We start from the raw sequence: 26,107 nt of genomic DNA, 5'->3' as shown, positions 1-26,107 counted from the left end.
TCTCTCATCAAGTCTGTCGCACTCGAGTCGGCTGCGTCCAACTGGCTGTACTGGCTCTTTGCCAAACTCATCGCAGGAGCTGGCCTCGGCATGATGCAAGCCACTTATCCCATGTACATCGCTGAGCAATCACCAACCCCGATCCGGGGCCTCCTCACCACCTCGTACATGATTTGGTATGTCATTGCACAGATCTTCGCGCCGTTGGCTCTGCGACAATTGTCCATCTCGGATCCATACAACTTCAAGATCCCCATCTACACGCAATGGAGCATGCTGGGTGTCTTGCTCATCATCAACGTCTTTCTTCCAGAAAGTCCTTGGTGGCTCGTCCAAAAAGGTCGAATCAACCAGGCGGAAAAGGTGCTTGCCACAACCCACAAAGGTGTCCCCGGTTACGACACGAAGCATGAGCTGTCAATCATGGTTGCTACGGTTCAGCACGAGGACCTCGTCATGGCCGAGGATAAACATCAACTCATTCAGATCTTCAAGGGTACCAACTTCTGGCGACTGTTCGTTGCATTCTGGCCAAAGGCGATGCAACAACTCTGCGGCCAGAGTGTCACAAACAACTACGCAACGTATTTCTTCGAACTGGCTGGGAATGCCGCGCCCTTCACGGTGACCATTATTCTCGCTGTTTGTCAACTGGCTGGTGTCGCCACGACCTCTGTGATATCAGACCAGTGGGGTCGTCGTTGGCTCACATTAGGTCTCTTTGGATCTGGTGCCATAGCGATCTTGGCCATTGGTATCCTCGGATCTTTCGACTCCACGGAATCGTCCCTTGGTAGCGCTCTTGTAAGTGGAGCCGATCACCCACGATAACCGTTACTGACATTCATACCAGGTGTTTTTCGCATGTGTGTCCAACTATGGAGTCATTGGTGGTGCCAGTATTGCATATTCTTATGTGGCCGAGATTCCCTCCCAACGACTTCGATCCCGAACCGCCTCGGTTGCCTTGATGGGATCGTTCTGTCTCGGCCTGACTTTCAACTACACGGTCCCGCTTATGTTGAAGGTTTGGAGTGTGCGCACAGGATACTTGTAAGTTGACATCCTAATGCCGGCATAAGACAGCGTCAAGCTGACTCCACTGCTAGCTTCGGAGCCACTGGTATCATCTCCTGGATTATCGGATGGTGGTGCCTCCCAGAGATTGCTCGTCGAACTCCTGCCGAGATTGACGAGATGTTCGAGCACAAGGTAGCGCCTCGCAAGTTCCGAAAGCATCTCACCGAGGTCCAGATGTTCCTCGAGGACCATCCCATGGCGGGACGAATTGTAGGCATGCATCTAACGATAACGAAACACGGAATATGGAATACTAGTATGGAGCATGTGTGGGCGTCGGGGCAAAACGCCCGTGGGATGATGGAATCCAGTATATTGTCAGTATCGGAAGTACGGCATACTCGGAGGACACAATATCAGTCTGGTATACAGTAATTTATACACGACTGGTGTTAGTATCTGCGCATTCGCGCAATCAGACCTGCAAAGTAGTACTTACTATACTAGTATACATACATAGTGCTGGAATATATACTGGAATACACTTAGATAGATTTTAGCATTTACCGAAACTTCAAGTTCTTGATGTCGGGACTTCATCGTACTTACATAGGTTATGACTTTACATATGTTTCACTTGTTTCATATATATGTTTGCGATTGATTAGAGCTGTATCACCCATTCAAGGCTATTGAGAAAGTTCAGATACTGCGTTTCATATCCGTATGCGATCAATAGTACAGTATTATATATATAACACGTCTCGAATACTAGTAGTACTACAGTACTTATCAATACATAGCGTGTTTAATACTTCAATAACGGATCTCTACTAATAGGCCCTTAAATATAGGTTTAGACTATACCCCGATAGACAGTGATGTTAATGAGTCGATCGATATATACACTTTCCTTCACATCAAAGTCACGAACCTCGGACTCCGTCGCAGAATCCGGCCCCCTCGAACTCACTCACAATCGAAGCCTCAAATCTTTCTCACCTCACAACCCTTTCCGAGTTTCCACTTACGGTCAAGAACAATGTCTACCCGCTACTCAACAGCTCTTTCGACGCGTTTTCCTGCTTATCGATTGGGATGGCCTCCAATTCCTGGAACGCTTTTGAAAATGTTACAAGATACATCACAGTACCTCACTACCTCGACTATTACTAGTATGTACTAAGTACATGATGGTGACCCTGAATTTGCCTGACCCTGTCTAAAGGCCGTGGGGCCAATGGTCATAAAGATACTAGTACTGTATATTGGAAGTGCCTCGGACACCCCATGCAACAAAGACTCCTAGGAGCTTTCGAAATACTAGTACGAAGCGACTACTAGTATCCTCCCGCACCAGAAGATTGCAATAAGGCCCAAGCCGATAATTTGGACCTCATCCTTCTGGACCTGCACTGCTCCATGAGGTACCACTTGGTAATGCTCACGGCGCTCCCCACGACTGCAATCTTTCTGATCGAACACTCAGAGTCCTCAAGCCACCCCAACGTGGTAAGCATGCGCTCCTCACCTCATACGACTTGCGGCGGAATGGTGGAATGCCAAAACACGAGTCGCACACAATCTGGACGAAACACTGGCATCGATGCTGAGATGTCTGTCTTCCAGCAGCTGCCATGTTTTGAGGATCCCGACAACGGCTGCGCATGTCTCGATGTATCGCAGCCGCTGACCGGAGGCTGCCACCGCGAAAGGCGCACCGGAAACCCCGCATCTTTCTCTGACAGCTCGTTGCCGCGGTTACCCTCGGTCATGCATGATCGACGCTTTCCTCTCCATGGTATTCCTAATGCTACGCTTGCTCGACTTCTCGCTGCCAAAATAGGGACAAGGCCAATGTTTCGAAGCGAAGAATTTCGAATTCTTCTGGACAGCCGCGGGAAATACTACTGTAGTTTGCAATGTTGCTCCTTTACCTCTTGTCGTCAGTTTCGAAACAGTCCTCGGACGTTCCATGTGGTTGTGCTGTTTGCAGAATGCACGAAAAGGACTAAATCCCTGCTCTGGACCACACTTCGACTGCATCGCAGACAACGAGGCTGGAAAATCATGGTTCTGGTCTTCTCGATTTTGGGAATCACAGTACCTGTCAGTTGGATCTTTTCCTTGAGGTATTAGTACTAGTATCAGCTCACGAGCCCGCCACCGCTGCCTCATCGTACTAATCGGCAGTTAACGAAACGCTTCGGCCACCTAGTAGCCCTATTACTACTATGTACTACTGCTACTACTAGTATACTATGTACTATGTATGAATGTATATAGTACTACTAAGTACTACTGGTACTTCTGCGTTTCACCATGTACTGGTAGGCACCCCGAAGACAGCAATCCGAATAAGTATATTACAGTACATATGCATAACCCGCCAGTTAGACTTTCTACATCACTGCTAGAAGCTCTTACAACTAGTACTTACGAAGTAGACGGAGCATAACCAGAGCTGCGAATAGCTATATACTAGTACTTACCTAGTAGTAGTATACTATATAGTACTATAGTATGAAGCAAATCGTTCTGTACGCGGGCTCGCGTTATTTTAGAGTACTACTAGTAGTATTCAATATTATAGTTAAGTAACACGGTTCTAGCTCGAGCTGTAGTGGCACTATACCAATTTATATCTACTGTAATAAATATACTGAAACGAGGTGTACTGATTTAGGCAATCCTATAGTACATAAGTACTACAGTACTACAAGTAATAATATAGTACTACTAGTACTGTATATCATCGATACTAAATAGTACTGGGCACACTTCTAGTAGTTATCACTATGTGGTGCCCGAAACACCATGAAATACTTATATCGTTTAAGAGAGCGAGCGATAACGAGCATTTCTATATAGGAAACGTCCAAATTGCTTGGTATATACGAGTGCAGTATGATTTTATCACTCCAAATCGTGAAGAAGTTTGAATTGTGAGGTGGAGGTACATGACAACGGGAGGTCCAAAAAAAGAGCTTTGTGCGGTCGCGATGAGGTCGTGAGCCTGAGTCGGCGTCGTGCGTTTGGGATGGCGAGATAAGGTTCACGACTCGGAGGTCGAGGTGAAAAGTAGGTGAAAGTTTGGAAATGACTCGAGATGAGATGTTTGTAAGGTCACCGGAGCTTCGCAAGGTCGAGACTCAGTACGTCTAGGGATGGGATGGACACGGTAGGTCCCGTCCAGTCGCTAATGATTCTTGTGAGTGCCTAGAACAGTAAAAGTGAGCGGCTGATCGCTATATGTAGATGCAGTTCAATTCTTCTCACCATGGAGACCTCATCTCGATCCTTGACCCCACTGGCTATCGCAGCGCAGGCTGAGATTGAGGTCGTTTCAGGTGCTGGCTATTCAAGAATCTTCGTCAAGGATCGTTACGGCAACCTAGGCATCTGCGGTGCTGAGAACGCGAATGTTCATTGTACTTGGATAAATAGAGGGGTGCCGAAGACTGTTTGGGGACTGCGGTGAATTAACACTGATTGCGGCAAGGGAAAATGGTCGATCGTGTTTAGGAGGGCGTTCCTCAAGTGTTTCCGGTCCGGAAAGGCATGTTCGCGGATAAAGAGGGATACGACGTCCATGATACTGTATTTATAGGAAGGCCGAGAATGACTTCAAGTACCATAACGGCTATTGCAGAAATTCGGGTTGGAGTCAAGTATGAATGAATTGCTCACGATAACTCTGGCAGCGGATGACCATACTGTATATTATAATAGAATACTCCATAGATATATCGTTGTGAAAGTGAAGTGAGACGACATTGAAATTTCGAATCCAGAAAATCATATTAAGTGCCAGTGTATACTGTATGTACTTACTTACTGTAATATACTAGTCTGAACTCCACGAAATGCTAGTAATTCCCACCAGGCTCGACATAATCTGGTTAATCGCACTTGTTGTTTCACACTTTGCTTGGACTTGCTGTGAGTGAGGTCTCGGCAGCCACAACCTCCTTCCCGTCGCGAAGAGTGAGACCAGGTTCAACGCCTTCCATCACTTCTCGAAGCTGTGGTACGCCCATAATGTGCGAGGCTCCAAAGATTGCATCAATCTCTTCCAAGGTCCTGCCTTTAGTTTCGACCCAGAAAACGGCAACGAACACGATCTGGAGAACGTCCCATGCTCCATTGATCATGTAGGTCTTCCAGCCAATGGCATCAAGAGCATACGGGAAGGACATGGTCACCATCAACCTGGAATAGTTCAGCAAAGTGGTTCCCATAAGCCAAGATTGTCTTGACTCTTACCCAAATCCATTCGTCAAGAATGTATATACACCCATACCGCTCGAGCGGACCGAGTAGTTGAGCACCTCTGGAGGATAAAGCATGGCCAAGGGAGTCCAGGCCACACTGTATGCACCTTGGAACAGGAAGATGAGGGCAACAGTACCGTATATCCCGGATTGATTACTACTCGATCCATAGACTGTAATTGGGGACTGGTTGTTAGCATGCTCCACGTTTTATCATGATTGCTCCTGGAGAACTGGAAAAATGCACTCGCCTTTTGTCAAAGCTCCCACGAGGAAGATGAAAATTGTCATGGCCACACACGATGCAATGGCCAGAGGCTTTCGTCCCGCTTTATCGAGAGAAAAAGTGCCCGCGAGCGCACATAAGAGACACCACGCATTCAAAATGATGTTCTGCTATAAGTCAGTGAACGACCTCACGTCAAACTGCTTGTGAAGCCTACGATCTGCAGTTGAGTTGTTGTGTTCGTGATCCCGGCGTTGTCCAGCATGATTCCCAGGTAGAAACTGATGATGTTGTTTCCTGCTTAGCAGTCAGCGACTACCTATCATGTTCGAGCATCAGGAGTGTCAGACCTGAGACCATAGTGATAACAGCGACGGAGACACACAGCATCAATCTTCTCAAATTTTGTTTGCCCTTCAGAAGTTCAAATGGACTCAGGTGTTGACCGTCATCCACTTCATGCTCAAGTGTGTCGCAAATCTCCTTGTACGTAGTAAGGACAACAGGATTTTCTCGGTTGCCGTTAGCATAGGTCGCTGCGATGATGGAAAGAGCTTCTTCATGGCGACCACGATATATGAGCCATCGAGGACTCTCAGGGAGTAACGGCAACACCACCACAGAGATGATTGTCAAGACACCCTGCAGAGCCGAAGGCAGCCGCCATGCCCATGTAGATGACATACTTGCGGTGCCGTATGTGATACCCGCTGCGAGCAAACCACCTGCAAGGTCATTGTCAAAAGAATGTGCTTGGCTTCGAAGCTCATGAACTGCATAGCATACCGACATAAAAGAATGCCATGAAGATTCCTAGACCAACTCCTCGCCATTCCAGTGTCAAAGTCTCGGCAAGGTAGACCGGTCCACAGAGGTAAACTGCACCATTCCCCAGGCCAACAATGAAACGAGCCGTCATGAACATGCCGACATTTTGTGCTGCTGCTTGCAAGATGACGCCGACGAGTGTGATGACGGCACTCATCCACATAGCCTTCTTTCGTCCCAGCCAGTCCGTGATTTGACCGTAGAAGATTCCGGCAGCTGCTGTACCGGCCCATCCAATGGAGGATTGAAGAGCAAAAGTCGCAGTATTCAAGTGAAAATAGTCAGTGTACGACGGCAGGATGTTCAAACCGGACCTTTGAGATAAGGTCAGAAAGCAGGATGGTACATCACTCCACCAAAGGACATTTGTGCCTCACTCACATAACAGAAGCATCGTAGCCAAGTACCTGTACGATGAATTGTCCGTCAGTCTTGTTCCGGCATTTGCTCAATCATTATCAACGTACAGTGGACAAGATGCTGGAGCACCACAAAAGTAAGGCCAAGTTCACCGTGGAACTTGAGCCAGCTTTCAGGAAAGCCATGGCTGTGCAGAGATGGTCAAAAGCCCTTCGTCTGCTCTATGCAGTAAGTCTGGAGGAGTCTGCCAAATGCGCCGTCTGGGAAAGCAAAGTACAATTGCACTTAGTTGTGGAAGGCGTTCTTCAAACCCTACATGCAGGAAGGTCATCTTTGTACTTCTCACCAACCTATAAAGCCCAGACATTGATATCGTCGGACCAAACCAATGAACCGACTTCGATTGTAAGGCTTCCTCTATCTCGCGTGGATCTCCGGTTGGTCGCGAGTCGGCCTCGGCTGCTAAGGCCTCGACTGGCTCTATTGTAGAGGTGCCAACGCTTGCTCAGGGCGGGTACAGACAGGTTGGTGAGCAGTGGAGGAAGGTACATGTGGCGTGCAGGAAACAACACAGGAGGACTGTCGCCCTGGAACCAGATTCGCTGCTGAAGATCTGCATATCGGCGGTTAGCCATATTGGGGCTAACAGGCCAGACAACGAGAGAGTAGACCTGAAAGCCGGTGAGGCGGGCTGTCCTGTGCCTGCTTATCTCACAGCCATCTAGCTAAAAGATAAGGATCTGTGTCCGTCGCCCGGCTGGCTAGCACTAGTGCCTGACCATCACCAAGCAGCGACACCAAGAAACGGCTTGAAACCTCGCACTAGGTGAATGGCTTAATCCCACAAGGTCGAGAGGCTTGATAAGGAGTCTACACCTTTGGAAATGGTGAATTCCTTGGTGATTGGGGACGCCAATCTCCGCAATGCTGGCGGTTAGCCAGATCGGGACGCTTTCCAAAGATCATCGATGGCAGCGACCCTAACTTTCACCTCATAGTAAATCTGATCCGAATAGGATCCAGATTCATCGAATTCACTCTACTATGGCTGTGCAGAGATGGTCGGTAATGTAGTCGCAAAAGATGTGTCCGCACAGCTACAGATCCGCTGATTGTATATTGAACTGACGAAGACACGCTCAAAGAGGCATTGGATATGGGGTAATATTGGTCGAGGCTGACCATTCGATACCGTCTGCTTCCCGTGAGGAAGAGGAATCACAGTCTGCAGTCTTGATATTGTGGTCTTACATGTCCTACTGTTCATCGAGCACCACGACATTGTACTTCAGAAAATGACTTGGCAGAGAAGGTCGTCTCTGAAAATGACATCAAGGCCAGAACCAGCACCATCCACCGTGGGCTGGCATCCCCATGCATGTAAAAGCAACTTCAAGATGCCCTGTGTACATCCGATCCCACAAGTGGAAAGTAGGTATTGGAGAGGCCGCTGGCAAGCAACCTTTTCCTCGTCCGTGCCTGCGCCCAAACCTAGGATGAAGATGGGCCATATCACCAAAGTGGTGTCCTTCAATTTCAAATCTGAAATATTGTTGAGAAGGACTACCCCGTGGTTTACGTATGAGCGGATCACGGCGTCCTTGGGGATGAGAGTAGGCTGGAGGATTTTATGGGCCAGGATGAGACTTGCGCAGCGATACAGGTCAGCAATGACAGTCATCTCGAACGGTAAACCAGCTGGATGCATTGTTGTGGCAGAGTAGGGTGACAAAGGCCGCCAGCTCTCTAACTTGACCAGAATAGCTTTGGCTTCGGTACGGTGCCATCCAGTCAGCGGAACCTGTAGACGCAAGTACGACAGCCTGAATATCCAATCGAAAACCTCGTGTATGATGCCGACCGGAGACGACGTTGCCCAGTTGAGTGTTTCGCTGTCAACCAGGTCGCAGTCAACACAGAGAGTTTCCAGCAAGTCATGAACGTACAGTAGCGGTTGTTCAGAGGGAAAACAGGATGCATGAAACGTGCTGGCAATCGCAAGCTGGAAGATAAATTCTCCTAGGATCCTGTGTTTGAATAAAGTCATTGGTGGCGGAGGTTCAGCTTCCCTGGCACAAAGCCGGACCGCAGCAGTGAGATGAAAAGTGTTGGGCCGAGAGTCATAATTCCGCAATGTCTAGACATGTGAATTAATGATTGAAGAATGGCAGTGGAGCGAGATACGACTTGCTTACTTCAAATATGTGTAAAGCATTGATCGACGCCAATAGCCATTCGTGGTCATCCGCAGTTGGTGTTCTGATGCTGTTGAGCGCTGTAGATACTGACCTGATCGACCGAGTATGGTGAGCAAGGCTGACCTTTTCCCATCGAGAATCAATTTTTGCCAGGATGGCTGCACCACATGCAGCAAAGGCGTACATCAGAGATGGTCTCTCGAGCGCGTACTGAAATCCGAGCGCAACTAAAGAGTGCTTCGGATCAACCCAAGAAACACAATGAATGTTATCGAAGGTCCGGAGCAGGTATTCAAGCTGCCTGAAGTCGATATCGAATGCCTGCGTCTCTGCCGTGTATTGGTGCGCTATGTAAGACTGCAGAGTCAGTTGAGGTGACCATGGCGTCGTACTGGTAGTACTAGTATATAGGCTGCATGGTGATGCTGTACTGGTCGTATGTGTGGCTCCAGAATTGCATGGTGAAAGTTGCTGTTCAGCTTCCCAGATGCATTGGACTGATGACTTTTGCCCACATCTGCGGCAAATTGGTCTGGTCTCATCACATTTCTTTCTCAGACGTCGACCTGAGACGGGTCAGCATTTGCAACACCATGTGGTGGCGCCTGGTAGGGTACATGTATAGCAGCCCTTAGTGGACCGGCGATGGCGCACCATGGGTCTTGTGGTTCCAGTTTCCTTCTTAGAGACCTTGAAGGTGGCAAACATTCCATGCGCCATATTCTGCAGAGTTCGGCCGACGCCGTGGACAGCCTCTTGGGGTGTGTAAATTGGGACTCACAAATTTATGGTGGACCACGGATTGATAATTGATACTGTATCGTTTCAATGTAATGAGGAGCAAGCTAGATTCAACGAAGATGTCGCTACTGGGGAGATCAATTGCACTTGGGGATTGGAAGGTGTGAAGGCGGCCGGGGCTGCTCCCATTGGTGCTTCCTTCCAACCCTTATCAGCAAGCCAAATTCCGATTACGTGACCTCTAGAACCCTTCTCGGACTCTGTCGGTTAACCTCATTCTGTCTAGCTTATCAGGATCCTGGGCCAGACACATCTGAAAGAGAAGTCTGGGTCCGGTGCATGTGCTGGTGTGCCGAAGTCCATCTGACCAGGTAGAAGAACTTAGTGCCTTTCTCCGGGCAGGAAACAGCAACGGCGATCGGCGAAGCATGGTCATAACTGCGTGCAGACACTACGGCGATTAACCCTTCCTGGCCATCGAGGTGACTTCGACGACGTTACGTGAGGCCAGTCTTCTCTGAGCAAGTATAAAGCTATAGCGCTGTTCGAAACCCGTCAGGTTCTTCACGGTCAACTAAGTTGCATGATTGATTTCTGCTCGCGGGGACCCAAGAATGGACGACGCCGGTGATAGCTCTGTGGAATGGATGTGGCCTGAGTATACCAGAGAGGAAGCCGAATTGGATCCTGATAATGTCAGGATCAAGAAAGATATTGCAGCCCAGTATGGAGAAGACGCTCTGCGTCGTAGCTGGATTGCCGTCTGCAAACAGCTTGAGGTTCTTACGCAAGCAATCAAAGAAGACGGGACTGGTCTCATTCATGAATTTTCCTACGAGGACTTCTTCAAAATGACCGACGTGGAAAAGGAGGAGATCAAACGGAGAGGCTGTGTGGTTGTAAGAGGTACCATTCCAGAAGAAACAGCCAGATCCTGGTTTCAGGACATAAAGACCTACTTGCAGGAGAACGATGGTGTCATCACTGGTATGTTATGACCCTGCTACGTCCTGTGAGTCATTCGCTAACTATTGCCCCAAGGCTGGCCCAAAGAGGAACCGTACATACTACAGCTTTACTGGTCGCGGGTGCAACTTGGCTGTCGCACTCATCCACGCACTATGGCTGTGCAGCGTGCCATCCTGAATCTGTTCAACGATGATGATGATCCCGAGAAGACATTCGCTGCACCACTAGCCTATGCCGATGCCATGCGCATGCGTCCTCCGGGAAAGCGCTTTTTGGGCTTGGGGCCACACATTGACGCGGGTAGTCTGTGTCGCTGGGGTGATCCTGCATATCGCCAAATATACGACAAGATATTTGCTGGCAAACCGGAGGAATTCGACCCTTTTGACTTTACTCACCGGAAGCGCGGTGACCCAGCGTACTATCCTGGCGCCGACCAGTCGCACGTCGTCCGCGCTTTCCAGGGTTGGACGGCACTGTCCCCTGCGGCTCCTCATGAGGGCACACTCCAGCTCTTCCCAGATCTGAGGTACGGCATTGCATACGTGTTGTTGCGACCGCTCTTCCAGCCACCAGAGAGCAGCGCTGATATCATGGATGCTGAAAAATGGACACTTAACCTCGACGATCCTTGGTTCCCTGGAGTTTGGCGACACACTCCTCAGGTACTCAGTGCAGACGCCTTTCCTCATATGCGCCTGAAGGAGTGCTTGGCCTATATTCCTAAGATGGAGCCTGGAGATACTGTATGGTGGCACATGGATGTAAGTTCCAATCCTTGCAGAATCCTTCCCCAGCATTAACCACGGTCCAAATAGATGTGCCATGCAGTCGAGATCGAGCACAAAGGCACAGAACCTGCATGTGTGGTCTACGGCGCCGCAACTCCAACCACGGAAATGAACGTGCGATATATGAAAGGTCAATTACAGGATTTCCTGAACGGTGTTTCTCCAGAAGACTTCCGCGGTGGGTGTTACGAGAAGGGGTTGAAAGGGTTTCCTGGGGAGGCGGCCATCCTGAATGGTGAGGAAGGCCGAAGAGCGTTTGGATTCGCATCATAGAGTGAGTCTACGTCCTGATCGTGGAATCGTGGCGCTTGTGCTCCTTCCAAAAATCCCTATGAATGGGAAAGGCTGGTCAATTATCTGGATGACAGATGTTTTAGGCATGTACCTACCTACTTAGATACTTGTGGGCTACCCTGTGGACGCTTGGCGCCCGGCAACGACTGCATGGCATGGTTGTTCACCCCTAACATACCTCGTTGAGTTCAGCTCCCATAAGATTCCACATACACTAGAACAGCAGGCCAGATCGTGACCCGTGATCAAGCCATTAATCCCGTCTGGTGGAAGGATCATCAATATCAAGCGTCACTGCAGATTCACAAACAAACCACCATCTACGACGATTTCATCATTCAGTCAGCGCATACAGATATCCTGACGAAAGCTATTCTGCAACTTACCAACCAACAGCTGAGCTCCAGTCTAAGACAAGTCAGCACAGTACACTCGAGATTGGAAGGACGAAACTACCTACTACATACTGCGAAAGGTCGCTAGCCAAGAACACCGCCGGTCCTGCAATCTACGACTCGTCAGAAGTGAGCACTGACGGTATGTTCCAACTCAACGTACATCTACTGGGAGGCCTACCCTTTTCAGGCACGTTCTCTGCTCCACCTCTTTCTGCTTGTCATTCTGTGCAAGATCATCCACATTGAGCCGTGTTTTGATCGTGCCCGGAAGCAGTGCATTGCACCTGATGCCATACGGTCCCAGCGCCACTGCGGATGACTGCATCAGATTAAGCACCGCAGCCTTGGTCGGTGTATAGTGGACCAGTCCTCCAGACCCAGTGAGAGCCGAAACGCTCGATATGCCAATGATTGATCCTCCAGTGTCTTGCTCCTTCATTATTCGGCCAGCAGCACGTACGATGTAATAGGTTCCACAAACATTGACCTGAAGGTGTTGTTGTATGAAGGCGTCGGGTGTTGACAAGAAGTCATGGAACCGAGCCACTCCAGCGTTCGCAACGACGATGTCAAGATGACCAAAATGCTGAGCTGTACTGGCCAAGAACGCTTCGGCCACGTCTGGATCGGAAATGTCGCCTGCGTAAAAGTATAGTGGGAATTCATCATGGCTGTTCTCACTCCCAACTTCTTTACAGAGACAACGTTGATGCTGCTGTGCAGACATGACTCATACGTCAGTATGGGCCTCCAATCGAGGGAGGTCATAAGGCTGACCTCGATCCTGATATGCTCACCTCTTCAGCGGGTTGACCTAGATGATTGACAGCAACTTTTGCACCTTGCCTCGCAAACTCAATAGCAATTGCTCTACCTATACCTGTAAGTCCACCCGTGATTGCGGCTACTTTTCCTTCGAGAAGTCTTGCCATGTCTGCCTTGCAGCGGCCATTTCAGTTCGTCCTAGGAGCTCGCTTTTGTTTTGAGACGGTCATCTTCGCTCCGAGATGAAGCGACCTTGATCAAAGGCTGTCGCAAACATAGGGGTCGGTGCAATCCACGCCATGAACAAACTGACATTCTCCCCAAAGAGAAGGGACACTGGCTCAGCAACATGACGAGATCTTTGTGGTTCGGCCTTTCATGGCCGCCGAAAAATGCCAGAAATGGTTAGAATGGAAAAGGAGATATTCTTGGGGTCCCCGCACCGCACTTGTGCCATGATGCGCTATGCGTCCTGGCTAGGTCGGTACATCGAGAGCATGACTTCTTCAAAAAAGCAGATTGACCGTGGCAGAAATACAATTCGCCCTCGTCCCTCGCTGCATCGAAGAGCGGGATGGGATCCGGTCATGTTGGTTTCATGAGTCCGATGTATCGGGTGATTGGTACACCGAGACAGGAGTGAGAACGTAATACTGCATTGGAGCCTTGTTCGCAAAGGATAAAATGTCGAGTCTGTCCTTGTCCGGTCCTCTTGTCCAAGAAACTGTGACCAACATCATAATTGTTCCTCAAACCCAAGGTCGCAACCATCCCAGGGACGATGTCTGCACAAATCTACTACGAGAAAGACGCCTCCCTCGATCTTCTCGAGGGCAAGACCATAGTCTTCATAGGCTATGGAAATCAAGGGCGAGCCCAATGTCTGAACCTCATAGACGTGAGAAGGATGCAACACTGTACCCAGCCATGAGCTAACTTTGGACCACAGACACTCGCGAAGCACATCTTCAAGCAAGTCCCGAAAGTACTAGCGACAAGCCTGAATGACAAATATGCCGCCATGTGCAAAGAAGACGGTGTCGACTTCACAAGTGACTTCGAGAATGCCGCTTCTCGGGCCGACGTGCTCTTCCTGCTGATCCCAGATCAGTTTCAGCCAGCGCTGTTCAACAATCGACTCGCACCTGTGCTCAAACACCGTGCCGTCATCGTAGTCGCGAGTGGGTACAACTACTTCTACAACAAACTCAAGATCGCCCCAAGTCAGGACGTCGTCATGGTTGCGCCTCGAATGATCGGGACCAGCGTACGCTCATTGTTCGTCAAGGGCGATGGGTTTCCATGCTTTGTGTCCTCCGAGCAGGATGGGTCTGCACAGGCTCACGAGTGGAGTCTCACCATTGCCAAAGCCATCGGCGCGCTGAGGAAAGGCGCCATCAAATCCAGCTGTCGTGAGGAGACCTTGATTGACCTCTTTGCTGAACAGGCTCTCTTTCCCACAGTGATCACCATCTTTGAGCAAGCCTATACCACACTCAAGAACTTGGGCTGCAGCGAAGAGGCGTTGTGCTTTGAGCTGTTCATGTCCAAGGAGCCCGCCGAGATTTTCGAGAAGATGGCGGATGACGGGTTCGTGAAACAATTGGTCCACCATTCGACTGTGAGTCAGTACGGGCAACTCAAAGGCGCCTTGAATTATCCTCAAGAAATCCTGCAGCCTTTGTTGAAAGAGTTCTCCCGCGTGGCGGAGAACAGAGTTCTCAATGGTAGTTTTGCCGAAGATTTCACACAGTTGGAGGAGAAGGAGGGTGGCGTGCAAGGAGCTCTGGACGAGTTGTATAGGCAGGCCGAGAAGAGTGATTTAGCCAAGGGGGAGGCAAGAGTCAGGCAGAGATTGACCCTGTAGAGGTTTCACAGAAAGAGGAGTGCCATGCAACCACCCCTTTCCTGTCTCAGCCTCGCACGTGACCCGGGTGACCGACACATACTGGTTTGACCGGTCATTGGCAATAACCTGACCTGACCCCGTGGTTCTATGACCGTGACCGGTCTGACCGAGGTGTTTGGTCACCAGGTCATGGCCAACCCACTTCAGGTGATATAATCAAGTCCTCTAAGTGTTAGGAATCCTTATCTGAAACTTGACTAAGCGACTGTTATTCAGGAATTTTTTGCGGCGTGTGGTCTATCACCCTCAGTCATGTCGGTCATGACCCAGACATCACCGGACGATTATAACCAGGACCGTGACCGTGACATGACCGGACCCCTCGGTGCGGTCACGGTTGCGGTCATGTCAACGCTGCCAAAACGGTACAATGCTGTATGAAGAGAGACACGGCTTTCCCAATGCACGCGGCCACAGCCGGAGTTGGATCCCTCGTCACGCATTTGCCATCATCCGCCAAATGAAAACCATCTAGGTCGACGAGGTTTCCAAGTGTCGACTTTTGGACTCTGCCATTTCCTTGTCACTTTCAACACGAACCTCCCTGGTGAGCGCCGTATTCGCTTCACCGATCTCAGGATTTCCTGGTCGATTCATCATGCTTCTGAAGCCCGGAAGAGTGCGACCATTCTTGCCGATGACCAGGAGACGATCACAGTCACCGGCATACATGAAATCAATCTCCTCGAGGGTCCTTCCAGACGTCTCCGGGTAGAAGAGCCAGACGATGATGGCTTGAGCAATGTTGATCACGAAGAATATCATGTACGTCTTCCAACGGATGTTGCTAATACTGATAGGCGTAATCTGGACGATCATGTAGTTGAAGATCCAGTCAGCTGCGGTGGCTATGGCTGCCGAATGTGTTCGGTGTCTGAGCGGCATGAATTCAGAAGGGTATAGCCAGGGAATAGCCAGCCAGCCGACGGCGAATATGGCTTCGTAGGCAAAGAAGAAGAACAGGGATGCCTTGGCCTTGGTTGGGGTGACGTCTTTGTTTAAAAGTCCAGCCTATGCCCTTCGTCAGAGATATCTTCGAAGCAAGTGCAGACGAGTACTCACACAAAGGAAGCAGAGTGCTTGTAAGAATCCACCAACGATCAAGGGTCGACGTCGTCCCATCTGATCCAGAAAGAACACCTGAGAGAACGAAAACAGCCAGTACGTGACAGCGATACCGGCTCCAACGTACAATGCCTCTCTGGCACCAAAGCCCATGTCGGTCGTCAAGGTATGCGGGGCATAGTAAACCAGGACATTGATACCTGCCCATGTCAGTGGTCAGGGTATGAGTGGGCATATAACACCAGGACGATTCTACCTGCTAGCTGCTGCATAGCTTGGATCCCAATGACCATGATATATCGGCGCCTGATCTTGAGTGGTCCATTCGTGAAGACTTCGGAGAACTTCCATGGACCACCTTCGTTTTCAAGTGCCAGGGCTTCGTCAATTAGTCTTTTCTGCTCAATGACGGTGGGTGCATCGCAAGGGACATTTTTGCCCTGCAGCTGAGCCAAGATGTCGATTGCCTCTTCGTGGCGACCATGCTTGATCAACCACCTTGGTGACTCTGGAAGAAACTTTGTCCAGATGAGCTGTAGAATGATGAAGACACCCTGAAAGGCGATCGGCAGCCTCCACTGGACGGGACCCGTTGTGTAGGATAGCCCAATGTTGAAGTAGTAAGCGATGATGATTCCAAACGCGATCAGATTACCAGCGGTCGACACGTCACGGCCACGGCGCTTGGCGGGAAGTAGTTCGCATAGCCAGAGAGGTGTTGTAGCGGTGTTAAAGCCATTGCCGAGGCCACTAGCATCATCAGGACAAGCTCCAACAAGGGCCAGGAAAGGATGGCATACCATATTATGCGCCCGACGAGCATTTGTGCTACACCAAATGAAGAGGCTTGCAATGCCGCGCCAATGAACATAATAACTGCGCCGATGTAGATGCATTTCTTCCGACCAAGCGTTTCTCCACAGACGAAGACAATGAGAGCACCGACACAGCATCCAATTCTTCGGCAACAGTCAGCAACGTGCAACTACCGCATCACAAGGGGTGTATGCTCACTCATATATGGCATTGATCGTACCAAGAAGGCTAGAGGATGGATGATTGAATTGTTGAAGGAACTCCTCAGCCGCATTCAGGCCCTAGCCATTCTCAGTGGTTGATAACGTTCTCAACATGACCATACTTACTCCAAGGACACCTTGGTCATACCCAAAAAGTAGAAAGCCAATCGATCCGGCGATGGCTATCTGTGCCCGCAAGGCACGCCCTCGTGCAGATGCAAAGTATCTTCTGCGTGGGATGTGTGCATAGTCAACAGCTCGTCGTGGAGATTCACTCCCAGTTGACCCCTCAGAGGTCGTGATCTTTTCGCCGCCAGCCATGTTCAGATCTGATTGATGTGATGAGTACAAGGAACTTGATCACCCTGTGGATGAGTGCGACATTCACGATCATCTTTATAAGTTGTCTCGCACTGCTCGTCTCCTTCCATGATGATTGGTGTGTGTCCTTTTGCTAAAGGCGAGCGAGATTCGGGGCATTCGCCGAGATTCCCCAAGAAGGGAATAGTGCACAGTCCATGATCCTGGGGTACTCCGCATGACCAACTTTGTGGCAATCTATCTCGCCAAGTCAGGCATTCTCGCCGTTGTTATCGCACACTTGCAAGACTTCGTCAAAGGTTGGCCACCCCAATCTTGTAAGGACGGGCCGAGGTGGTGCAGGGAGGTGGGCACGATATCCCGTGTCTCCATGCGGGGAGATTTGGCCGCATGATCAACGCCATGGAGCCTGCGGGGAAGGGAGACCTCCCAAGTATAAAACAAGGTCAGAGCCCTGGACTGGACGGCGAAAATGACTCGAACAGGAAGACTTCAGCGTATGGCAGGAAATTATGCCTAAGGCTCGGCGACCAGGCTGGCACGTTCCACCAAGACGTTCCTCTGATCAAGATCGTACTGACCCTTGCTGGTAGCACTTCATGTCGCGAGAGACATCTCAGATGCATGTGAAGCCCTGACCTTGCCTTTTCTGGCAGTGCTGACACTTCCCTGGCGCATAGGCGATCATGCAAAGCCTAGCTGCTCCAACTGTAGCATTGCCAAAATTCGACGGAGATGTACATATGGGGACTTGAAGCTGCGCTACAGCAAGTATTCTTCCGGTAAAAGACCCGGCGTGCCTTCCCCGTCAGAAGGGCTTCAGGTGCTTTCCGACGGAGATGGTCCGAGTGAGACTCCATGTTGGAAAGCGTGTTTAACTAAGAGGGAACCTGATCTCGTGCAGCTCCAGTTGGACAAGGTGCACTCTCCCCTCCCAGCGACCTCGGAGCAACATCACCCGAAACTGCACAAGCATCCGATGTTGAGCCTGCCACCATCGTCGGTTCCAGCATTCATCAACATGCGATCTCAGAGGCTGTGTTCAACAGCCCCTCGGCAACATTTAGCTATGTTCTGCCACCAGGCTCTAGTCCTGAACAGCGGCTTGCAAGCACGAACGGAAACATCCAGGACTTCAACGCCAAGGAGGCAGAATGTGCTCTCTTCCAGTTCTACAAAAGCCACGCCGGGGTGTGGGTAAGATGGCCCTGCTGCAAGTCCTTGAACATGCTCTCTGACCTTCAGGCGAAGCTTGATATTGTCACTCCTGAGAGACATCTAAGCCAGACTGTGCCAAGGCTAGCAGTACACAGTCCGGTATTGTATTATGCCTGCCTCTCTTATGCATCCAACCTCATGAATGTGAGAGGCGAGATTGACGAGGCGGTTAAGGAGGATTACCACTGTAAAGTGATTCGCATCCTAATCGACTCGCTTTCCTCCGTTTTCAGCCCCGAGAATGAAGCCACCCTTCTGGCCACCGTTGTGATCCTCCGCATGTCCGAACAATTCTGCGAGATCGACAAAGATGTACGGCATCATCTCGACGGTGCTTCTTCGTTGTTCACCTTGAGAGGCACCACTCGGAAATGGTCAGTCTATGATACTGACCTAGCAGGCACATCGTTCTGGATCTACCTTCGAGAAAGTCTCCGGCTATGCTTCCTCAAGGAGGAAAAGTGCCAGTTCGACCTGGCCTTGATTGCCGGAGAATCTCTTTTCTTGCCTGCATCCGAGGAGGTCTGGACAAATCGGATTACACTGATCCTAGCACTGGCATGCAATTGTGGTTTCGGCAAGACTGCGAGGTCAGAACGAGACTTGCAATCCACAAGATTGAAAGGACTTATTGAGCTTTGGGCAAGCAGCGTGCCGGACGCCTTTCGTCCGTGGAGTTTCAGGGATGGCAAGTTCGGCCCTTTTCCCGCCATCCGTTTCCTGAGTACTTGGCATGGTAAGTCTGTGGCCTTGACTATTTCATGCTTGACCTGGAGCTACTGATCTGACATCCCAAAAGAAGTGGCGTGGCAACACTACTATACCGCGAAAGTGATACTGGCAGTAGACGCACTTCACATGCAAGAAAATACCAATATTCTAAGGCTGAACAGGTACACTGAGAGTCAGATCTTTGAACCAAGCAGGAAGCTTTGCGGCATCTGCCTTGCCACCAGGGAAATTGGATCCGAGATCAATGGGAGCCATCTTGTTTCTTGGTGTGGCCAATTCTTCACGGGTAAGGAGGAACAGCGACGTCTTCTGGACTGGCTGGAAACTACTATGCTAGAATCCAGATGGCCAAATAGGACTTGCAGTGAACGTTTGCAGCAAATATGGAAAGGGTCTAGGCTGCAGTGGGTCGATACTCCTTGCATTTAGGTGGATATTGCTTCAATCCACACTTGGTGAGCGACTGAATTGCACTGCCAGCCCATACAGTATATGAGGAGCGAGATCAATGATACCGGAGCCCCGGGTGCTCTGGATGATGTGTCACGCGACCTGGTTTTCCGGGGTATGTCGATCTCTTCGACGAAAGTTCCCGGATTGGGAAAGTTTCGACGGATCGTCACACACATCAACCCTCCCCAGACTTGATCAGGCGTTCTGGCGGCGTCTAATAAGACGACATTGAACGTCATTCATATCAAACATGCGAAAGATTCGCATTCTCTACGCAAGTTCTCATCGTACGGATATACAACCAACGGAAGCACAACAAGAGATCCTGGATGACCAGCTTAACCAAAGTGTAGACGACCTGTCCCTGGCAAATCGATACAGAATGCATATTCCGGGTGAGCATTGTTTCATCCTCAGAGAATTCAGACGACTGACTGCCACAGTCTTGACATTCGTGGCCGCAACGGGTTTGCTGATAGGGATATTGATATGGACAGTGATACAAATCATCGTTGACCCTCGGAAACTCAGACGCTTTCCTACCCCGTCACTCGGGTCCTATACACCTTTCTGGCTCATGTACCACAGCTCTCGAGGTCAGAGATACGCAGCTGTTGATAGAGCCCATCAAAAACTAGGCCCCGTTGTGCGAATCTCGTCGAACCATATCTCTTTCACGGACCCTCGTGCGTTCAAGGAGATCTACAACTATGGAAGTTCGATTGTTAAGGATGACTTTTACGAGATGATTGCAGCTGGAAATCCCTCCATGGCTCAGACTGCTAGCAAGGTGGAACATGCTGCCAAGCGACGAAACCTCTCACACGTCTTCTCGGGTCCACAAATCACGTCAATGGAGCCGAGAGTTATGCGAGTCGTCGACAAGTTGTGCAAGAAGCTCGAAGCGAAGTGCGAGGGCCGTCAAATAGGCGAAGACGACAAATATCCTGCCATTGAAGGTACATTTGATCTTCGTCCGTGGCTGAATATGACGTCCTTCGACGCAATCACGTCCATGTTCTGGTCCAACGAGTACGGCTTCCTGGACAGAGGGAACGACATTTGCAGTATGCAATTGGCATCCGGCGACGTAAGGCAGACCAATGCCATGAATTCTTACCATTCCGCTGTTCACTTCAATGCCTGGCTCGCCCATCTTCCGGAGGACTGGTACCGATTTGGTCGGAAGTTGCTGAAGTATACTCACGGCCAAATGGCAGGCGATTATTTCAGTGGCATGGCTCGATACCTGGTGAGCGAAAGACTGCGCTCGAATCCTCCAGAACCGGATCTCTTCAGCTCTTTGCCCGTTAGTCCTAGCGAGAAGAGACCGCTTCCGATGACCTTCGATCAGATCCACGCCGAGTGCACCACCATGCTTGATGCTGGTAACGACACCACGCAGACCTCACTCACTAACTGCATGTACCAGCTCGCCAAGCATCCAGACAAGCAAAGAAGACTTCGTGACGAACTATACAGTGGCTTGCCACCAACAGCGCGTCCTATTGCCAGTTTTGCCGACCTTCAGAACATCCAATACCTGCGTGCGTGCTTGGACGAATCATTCCGCGTACGTACCCCCCTTGGGTTCGGATTGCCTCGAAAAGTGGTGGAGCCCGGCGTCGTCATTTCTGGGCACAAGATATCCCCCGGTACAACAGTAAGCGCGCCGTTATACTCTCTTCACCTTAACGAGGACTTGTTCCATGATGCAAAGTCATTCATCCCGGAACGCTGGCTGCCATGCGACGAGTATACGGACTCTTCGTTTCAGACGTCACCAGAAGAGCGTAAGAACCTCAAAGACTATGTCCTCCCGTTCAGTCTTGGGTCCAGGGCTTGTATTGGGAGGAACTTGGCTTATATGGAGTTGAGCATCGTCATCGCCGCGCTGATTATGTCCTTCGACTGGGAACTAGCTCGGCCGGCGGAGAAAATGGTTACTGTGGAGCGATTCAACAGCAATCCGAAAGAGCTTTTTGTCAGGGCGAGGAGGTTGGAGGCAGCTTGATGCTCCAGGAACATCGATATCAATGTTGCAAGTGATCTGCCAGCGATGATGAATGTGATAGCCATTCAGTCGTCCAGTTGTCGTGTAGTATGCGCAAGTGAAGTAATAGGGCACTTCAAAAGTAGTGAAGCAAGGGGTGAAGTTAAGATCACCGCCACATTCCATCACTACTGCGATTCTTGATTGTTTATTGACCTTTCGCATTCTTTTTTGGAAACACAACACTGGAAACACTGGAAACATCTTTCTCATAATCATTACTGCAGTCTGTTCAGATCTTACGCCTCGTCAACCTCAGCTCGCTCAATCAATCATGGCGCCCCCCATCAATCCTCCTCCACCGACCAGCGCCAACGAAGACATACCTATCAAATTCATTGCCCATCCCGACGAAGCTCCCAAGCCTACGGACACGGTCGGCATGGAATCAGCTCCGGCAATCAAGGTCCTGATGCAATTTGCACCGTACGTGAATTGGGCCGAGACGACGCAGTCCTACGCAGCGCTGTTGGCCGGCACATCTAAGAGATTAAGTGTAGCCGCACAATATGGTGAAAATCTCATGCATCGAGCACACTCTGGATATCAGCCTCTCAAGATCGGTTTTGAGGAGCCCATCGGTGAAGAACTACGCAATCTCGCTTCACTCCTGCCGGCAGTAGGCGGTGATGGCCTCAATCCTGACTCGTGGTTGTGGAAAGAGGTTGAGAAAGTCGTGGTGAAAGTCGAGTCAGAGAAATACCAAGCACTCGTGGCATTCTTCGATCCAGCAAACAACAAAGACCTGTCTGAGGACGTTGCAAAGGCACTTCTCGAGGAGATACAGATACAATGGCCCGACGCGCCTAAGCTCACCACACAACAAGCTCAGCTTCTGCATCGAGCAATCGTCGCAACTGGACTCAAGATACAATACAAAGACATCAAGGGCTTTTTCTCTTTCGTGGCGCCAGCCTTGAGTGCGGATGCCAACGAGGACACCTTTACTGAACTGGTCAATAGCTTCAAGAAGTCAGGCAGGACGGTGTACGCTCTTTTCGAAGCCGAGAACACTGTCTTCTCCGGGCTGGGCGAGAAGAATATTGTGCAGCTTCGGTATACTTGCAAGGAGCTTCCGACTATTGCAACTCCATTGATCGCGAAACTCCTTGCAGACTTCGATTTAGAGCGTCCTGGCCCAGTAACCTCGACTGCGCTTTGGCGGAAGATCAGAAAGTACAGTCCAGGAGATACTGATCTCTCACCTTCTGCTCGGAAACTCATCGAGGACATATTGGGAGTGTTTGGGCCAATGATCACTAGCGATAGTGCCATCCAAGTTCTACAACTTTTCCAGAAATTATTGTTTCCTAGTAAGGAATTGGGGGAGATCGATCCTGACGCGACTATCACGTTGGCACTGGACAAGGATGAGAATGGGCCGCTCGGGATGAGGCAGAGATAGATCCGACCGTCCGATGCCCCAATGGTATGGTGTGGGTCGTGGAAAGGTCGATATCTCCAAAGCTTGAAGGCATGCAGTCATGATGGATTTGACTACCCTGGAGACTGTGGAGAGATAGCTATGTACTGGGATACGAGTTCTTCATCCGGTATATTTCCCGAGTCTTTCCCTCTTTTGTGCATCATAGAGCTTGGTGCCATGCAACGTGCATTACTTGCAATGGTATGAAGCAGCGTTCACTTCCTGTGTCGGATCTATCCATTTCGCTGGATTTCAGACCAAGTCAGATCTATTTGTCAGCACCTCCCTAGGGAGATGGCCTTTCCGTAGACGAGATTTGGAGACCACAGTTGGACCGCCCTCAAGTAAGCTTCGATACCTAATAGTACGTAGCACCCTGGCATCAGTCGTGGCATTCACCTGTTCCAGTATACAACGCTTGCGATGAAGGCTCTAATATGGGACGGCGAGAAGGCAAGGGTCATCAACACAAGGCCGCTCCCCAGACTTCGTGACGACTACATACTCGTCCGGACCGTTGCAGTCGCAATCAATCCAACAGACTGCAAAGCAACCTCACAAGGCAGGGCAGCAACAAACGGCATTTTAGGATGCGACTTCGCCGGCATTGTCGAAGAAGTCGGTGCCAAGGTCACCAAGCCCTGGAAGAAAGGCCATCGGGTCTTCGGATTTGCCCATGGCGCGAACAGCAACAACTCAGAGGACGGCGCTTTTGCAGAATTCATCACAGCCAAGAGGGATCTGTGCATGGCGACACCAGAAAAGATGGCTTTCGAGGAGGCAGCCTCCGTCGCCGCAAGCGCCTTCACCTGCGGCCAGGGCCTGTTCGAGGAGATGAAACTGAACACCCCAGACAACCCGATCGGCGAACGACAATACATCTTGATATATGGAGGAAGTTCTTCAGCTGGAAGTCTTGCCACTCAATACTGTAAACTGTAAGTCCACAAAATCCCAACGGGTGAGAGATCACACTGTACTGATGGGTTAGAGCTGGATATCCCGTGCTGACGACATGTTCTCCGAACAACAACGAGTTGTGCAGGTCTAGAGGTGCTGAAGCTGTCTTCGACTACAATGACACAAATTGTGCGCAAAAAATACGCGAGTATGCCCAAGGCGAGCTTTTCTTGGTTTGGGACACCATTGGCTCTCAACAAGGTATCGAAATCTGCATGGAGTCTATGTCGACAAAGCCTGGTCACAAAGCATATGGCACCATACTCCTGAACAGGATCACCCGGCAGGATGTAGATTACTCAAGCAGTATCCTCATGACGTGTCTAGGCGAGGCTTTTGATGTTTTGGGAAAGCACTTCCCGGCCGAAACGGAGAAACTTGAATTCGCCAAAAGACAAGCCTCACTCACGGAGCGCCTGTTGAGGGAAGGTAAACTGAAGCCACACCCAGTTAGAGTTGGTGGTCGTGACTTCCATGGGGTGCTCGACGAGGGACTACCCGCAATGTTGGAAGGGATAGTCAGCGGTGTCAAGTTGGTATACCGAGTGGCAGACACTTAGATTTCTTTAATTACAGTAGGTCTGTCCGAGATGTACATATGCTCATAACTCAGAAGAGACACTCGAGACCGGTTTCCAACTGGGATGATGTAAGAAATGTCACATTTGGAGTTAGATGAAACTTGCTTCAACATCGGCAAAGGATCGCTTGCAGTGGTCACCAGTCTTCTTGCGCTCCTTTCGAGAAGGAATATCACATTCCTTCCCACTCATTATGCGACCTGGATGGACAACATTGAGCAAGATAAACGCAAGCAACATCGGCAACGAGTCCAAACAGTACTGATATGCTTCGTGGTTGGGAATGGTGCTGTTCAGACCATTTGAGTACTCGCACAAGCGGAAAATGATGCGCATCTGTCCATAGTCCCGTTAGAACCTTGTGATAACCATGTTGGGACTGGGTGTAGCGTACCGTTATCAATGCCAAAACAGCATACACGGTGTAAAGTAGTGTGAGTGCACATTTTCTGGCCTGCTTGTCGAGTCCCACACCTCTGAGGAGCACACGGTGGAGTTGAGTTGCGAAGAAGACGAAGATGAGTATGAAGAGTTGCTGGATACCGACGCCGGCCATGTAGATGTGGAGACCTAGTGGTACTCGTCAGACAAGATTGTTCAGCTCTTCTGGATGACATACCTTGCAGAGTCTGCGAGACGGAATTGCTTTCCTGTTCGGCAGAAGCTGCTCCATAAACCTGGGTGATGAAAGCACTGGTAGTCCAAATCCCGTCAGCTCCTGTCGTGGACATCTAAGACGAGCAAGGGTAGAATGGCTGACGTACATGATATCCAAAACGACAAAGCATGTGCCGAATCGCCATGCCGTAAGGCCCAAGATTTTGGCCGTGGGCACAAAATTCCAGACCATCCGGCCTACGACTATGTACACGAATGCGTTGGTCCAGAGGGGTGCGACCTGGGGATGTCAACGAGCTGGAAGGGACTTGAGGGTAACAGTGCGACCTTACCAGGATGAGAACAAACCAGGCTGCGTAGTTTCCTAGGTTGCCTGGCTGCTCAATGCTTAGAATGCGGAAGATGTAGGCTATTGTCTGCCATAATGCGCCCTGCAAGGATGATCAGCTCAGTCCGGGCAGACCTATAAAATCCACTGTCGTAGCGAAGAAAGCGCCTCTTGACTCACCATGCAAATGACCCAGGTGTACCATTTTCTATGGTAGATGCCCTGAGTGACGTGGGCGAGGAAGGCAAGGCCGAAGAAGACGGTCAAAGCGTACGCTGCGCCGAGGGATGGACAGAAGTTCCATAGAGTGTTCGGGTCGGTGAGGGCTGTACAGGAAGAGGTGTTAGATACGCCATGCCTCAGGGCCTGATGGTTGAGAACATACCGTTACATGTTGGTGCCATGGCGAGCATTGATTTATGGATGAAGAGTCGGATGATTTGGAGACTGATGAGATTCTGCGGACGAAAGTGATCAAACTTCGATATTTGTCTGTTGGTATTCCTTCGAGGCAGACTTAACCCAATGTCTCTTTACTTGAGAGGACCGTTGGGTACTTT

The 26,107-nt window shown here is 50.1% G+C and overlaps 12 protein-coding genes across 12 annotated transcripts; 7 read left to right on the top strand and 5 right to left on the bottom strand.

Annotated features, from left to right (window-relative positions):
- Positions 1 to 27: 27 nt before the first annotated feature.
- EDD37DRAFT_616026 (general substrate transporter) lies at positions 28 to 1,580 on the top strand (the record flags this gene model as incomplete). Its single annotated transcript, XM_062815645.1, has 3 exons — positions 28 to 804; positions 854 to 1,053; positions 1,110 to 1,580. Coding segments are annotated over 3 exons (1,323 nt in total), but the record flags the coding sequence as incomplete, so codon positions are not given.
- A 3,290-nt stretch (positions 1,581 to 4,870) lies between these two features.
- Positions 4,871 to 6,893, bottom strand: EDD37DRAFT_670900 (hexose transporter; the record flags this gene model as incomplete). The annotated part of the gene is made up of 8 exons (XM_062819382.1): positions 4,871 to 5,232; positions 5,287 to 5,467; positions 5,546 to 5,687; positions 5,738 to 5,817; positions 5,871 to 6,245; positions 6,307 to 6,662; positions 6,730 to 6,755; positions 6,816 to 6,893. The coding sequence occupies 8 exons, from the start codon at positions 6,891 to 6,893 to the stop codon at positions 4,941 to 4,943; spliced, it is 1,530 nt and encodes a 509-aa protein (XP_062674968.1). The 3' UTR covers positions 4,871 to 4,940.
- Positions 6,894 to 7,935: 1,042 nt separating this feature from the next.
- Positions 7,936 to 9,748, bottom strand: EDD37DRAFT_689791 (uncharacterized protein). The gene is made up of 3 exons (XM_062819990.1): positions 9,524 to 9,748; positions 8,904 to 9,472; positions 7,936 to 8,845 (listed from the first exon to the last, which is right to left on the bottom strand). Exons 1-3 carry the CDS (start codon positions 9,624 to 9,626, stop codon positions 7,997 to 7,999), a joined length of 1,521 nt encoding a protein of 506 aa, XP_062674967.1. The 5' UTR covers positions 9,627 to 9,748; the 3' UTR covers positions 7,936 to 7,996.
- Positions 9,749 to 9,860: 112 nt separating this feature from the next.
- Positions 9,861 to 11,877, top strand: EDD37DRAFT_616018 (uncharacterized protein). Its single transcript, XM_062815644.1, has 3 exons — positions 9,861 to 10,634; positions 10,689 to 11,380; positions 11,435 to 11,877. Exons 1-3 carry the CDS (start codon positions 10,262 to 10,264, stop codon positions 11,678 to 11,680), a joined length of 1,311 nt encoding a protein of 436 aa, XP_062674966.1. The 5' UTR covers positions 9,861 to 10,261; the 3' UTR covers positions 11,681 to 11,877.
- Positions 11,878 to 13,515, bottom strand: EDD37DRAFT_684524 (peroxisomal 2,4-dienoyl-CoA reductase, auxiliary enzyme of fatty acid beta-oxidation). The gene is made up of 5 exons (XM_062819876.1): positions 12,897 to 13,515; positions 12,260 to 12,814; positions 12,162 to 12,209; positions 12,088 to 12,109; positions 11,878 to 12,021 (listed from the first exon to the last, which is right to left on the bottom strand). The coding sequence occupies exons 1-5, from the start codon at positions 13,029 to 13,031 to the stop codon at positions 11,993 to 11,995; spliced, it is 789 nt and encodes a 262-aa protein (XP_062674965.1). The 5' UTR covers positions 13,032 to 13,515; the 3' UTR covers positions 11,878 to 11,992.
- A 17-nt stretch (positions 13,516 to 13,532) lies between these two features.
- EDD37DRAFT_661083 (IlvN-domain-containing protein) lies at positions 13,533 to 14,731 on the top strand (the record flags this gene model as incomplete). Its single annotated transcript, XM_062819131.1, has 2 exons — positions 13,533 to 13,762; positions 13,814 to 14,731. The coding sequence occupies exons 1-2, from the start codon at positions 13,646 to 13,648 to the stop codon at positions 14,729 to 14,731; spliced, it is 1,035 nt and encodes a 344-aa protein (XP_062674964.1). The 5' UTR covers positions 13,533 to 13,645.
- Positions 14,732 to 14,975: 244 nt separating this feature from the next.
- Positions 14,976 to 17,286, bottom strand: EDD37DRAFT_36276 (uncharacterized protein). The gene is made up of 6 exons (XM_062811873.1): positions 16,984 to 17,286; positions 16,853 to 16,935; positions 16,639 to 16,797; positions 16,095 to 16,588; positions 15,836 to 16,038; positions 14,976 to 15,784 (listed from the first exon to the last, which is right to left on the bottom strand). The coding sequence occupies exons 1-6, from the start codon at positions 17,176 to 17,178 to the stop codon at positions 15,245 to 15,247; spliced, it is 1,674 nt and encodes a 557-aa protein (XP_062674963.1). The 5' UTR covers positions 17,179 to 17,286; the 3' UTR covers positions 14,976 to 15,244.
- An 858-nt stretch (positions 17,287 to 18,144) lies between these two features.
- EDD37DRAFT_36229 (uncharacterized protein) lies at positions 18,145 to 19,694 on the top strand. The gene is made up of 3 exons (XM_062811864.1): positions 18,145 to 18,375; positions 18,430 to 19,132; positions 19,196 to 19,694. The coding sequence occupies exons 2-3, from the start codon at positions 18,535 to 18,537 to the stop codon at positions 19,555 to 19,557; spliced, it is 960 nt and encodes a 319-aa protein (XP_062674962.1). The 5' UTR covers positions 18,145 to 18,375; positions 18,430 to 18,534; the 3' UTR covers positions 19,558 to 19,694.
- On the top strand, positions 19,566 to 21,748 carry EDD37DRAFT_36237 (cytochrome P450). Its single transcript, XM_062811865.1, has 2 exons — positions 19,566 to 19,976; positions 20,025 to 21,748. Exons 1-2 carry the CDS (start codon positions 19,832 to 19,834, stop codon positions 21,593 to 21,595), a joined length of 1,716 nt encoding a protein of 571 aa, XP_062674961.1. The 5' UTR covers positions 19,566 to 19,831; the 3' UTR covers positions 21,596 to 21,748.
- A 2-nt stretch (positions 21,749 to 21,750) lies between these two features.
- On the top strand, positions 21,751 to 22,690 carry EDD37DRAFT_615990 (uncharacterized protein; the record flags this gene model as incomplete). The annotated part of the gene is made up of 1 exon (XM_062815643.1): positions 21,751 to 22,690. A coding segment is annotated over exon 1 (714 nt), but the record flags the coding sequence as incomplete, so codon positions are not given.
- A 338-nt stretch (positions 22,691 to 23,028) lies between these two features.
- Positions 23,029 to 24,580, top strand: EDD37DRAFT_661079 (putative alcohol dehydrogenase; the record flags this gene model as incomplete). The annotated part of the gene is made up of 2 exons (XM_062819129.1): positions 23,029 to 23,998; positions 24,052 to 24,580. Exons 1-2 carry the CDS (start codon positions 23,484 to 23,486, stop codon positions 24,578 to 24,580), a joined length of 1,044 nt encoding a protein of 347 aa, XP_062674959.1. The 5' UTR covers positions 23,029 to 23,483.
- On the bottom strand, positions 24,267 to 25,951 carry EDD37DRAFT_670894 (RTA1 like protein-domain-containing protein; the record flags this gene model as incomplete). Its single annotated transcript, XM_062819381.1, has 7 exons — positions 24,267 to 24,937; positions 24,996 to 25,171; positions 25,221 to 25,294; positions 25,366 to 25,499; positions 25,552 to 25,650; positions 25,728 to 25,873; positions 25,933 to 25,951. The coding sequence occupies 7 exons, from the start codon at positions 25,949 to 25,951 to the stop codon at positions 24,692 to 24,694; spliced, it is 894 nt and encodes a 297-aa protein (XP_062674958.1). The 3' UTR covers positions 24,267 to 24,691.
- Positions 25,952 to 26,107: the final 156 nt, after the last annotated feature.

The sequence above is a fragment of the Exophiala viscosa genome, assembly GCF_022695815.1.
Source record: "Exophiala viscosa unplaced genomic scaffold EDD37scaffold_1, whole genome shotgun sequence".
In the NCBI taxonomy this organism is placed as follows: Eukaryota; Fungi; Ascomycota; class Eurotiomycetes; order Chaetothyriales; family Herpotrichiellaceae; genus Exophiala; species Exophiala viscosa.
Note: the sequence above shows the minus strand (reverse complement) of the source record. Positions and strands in the feature narration are given on the sequence as shown.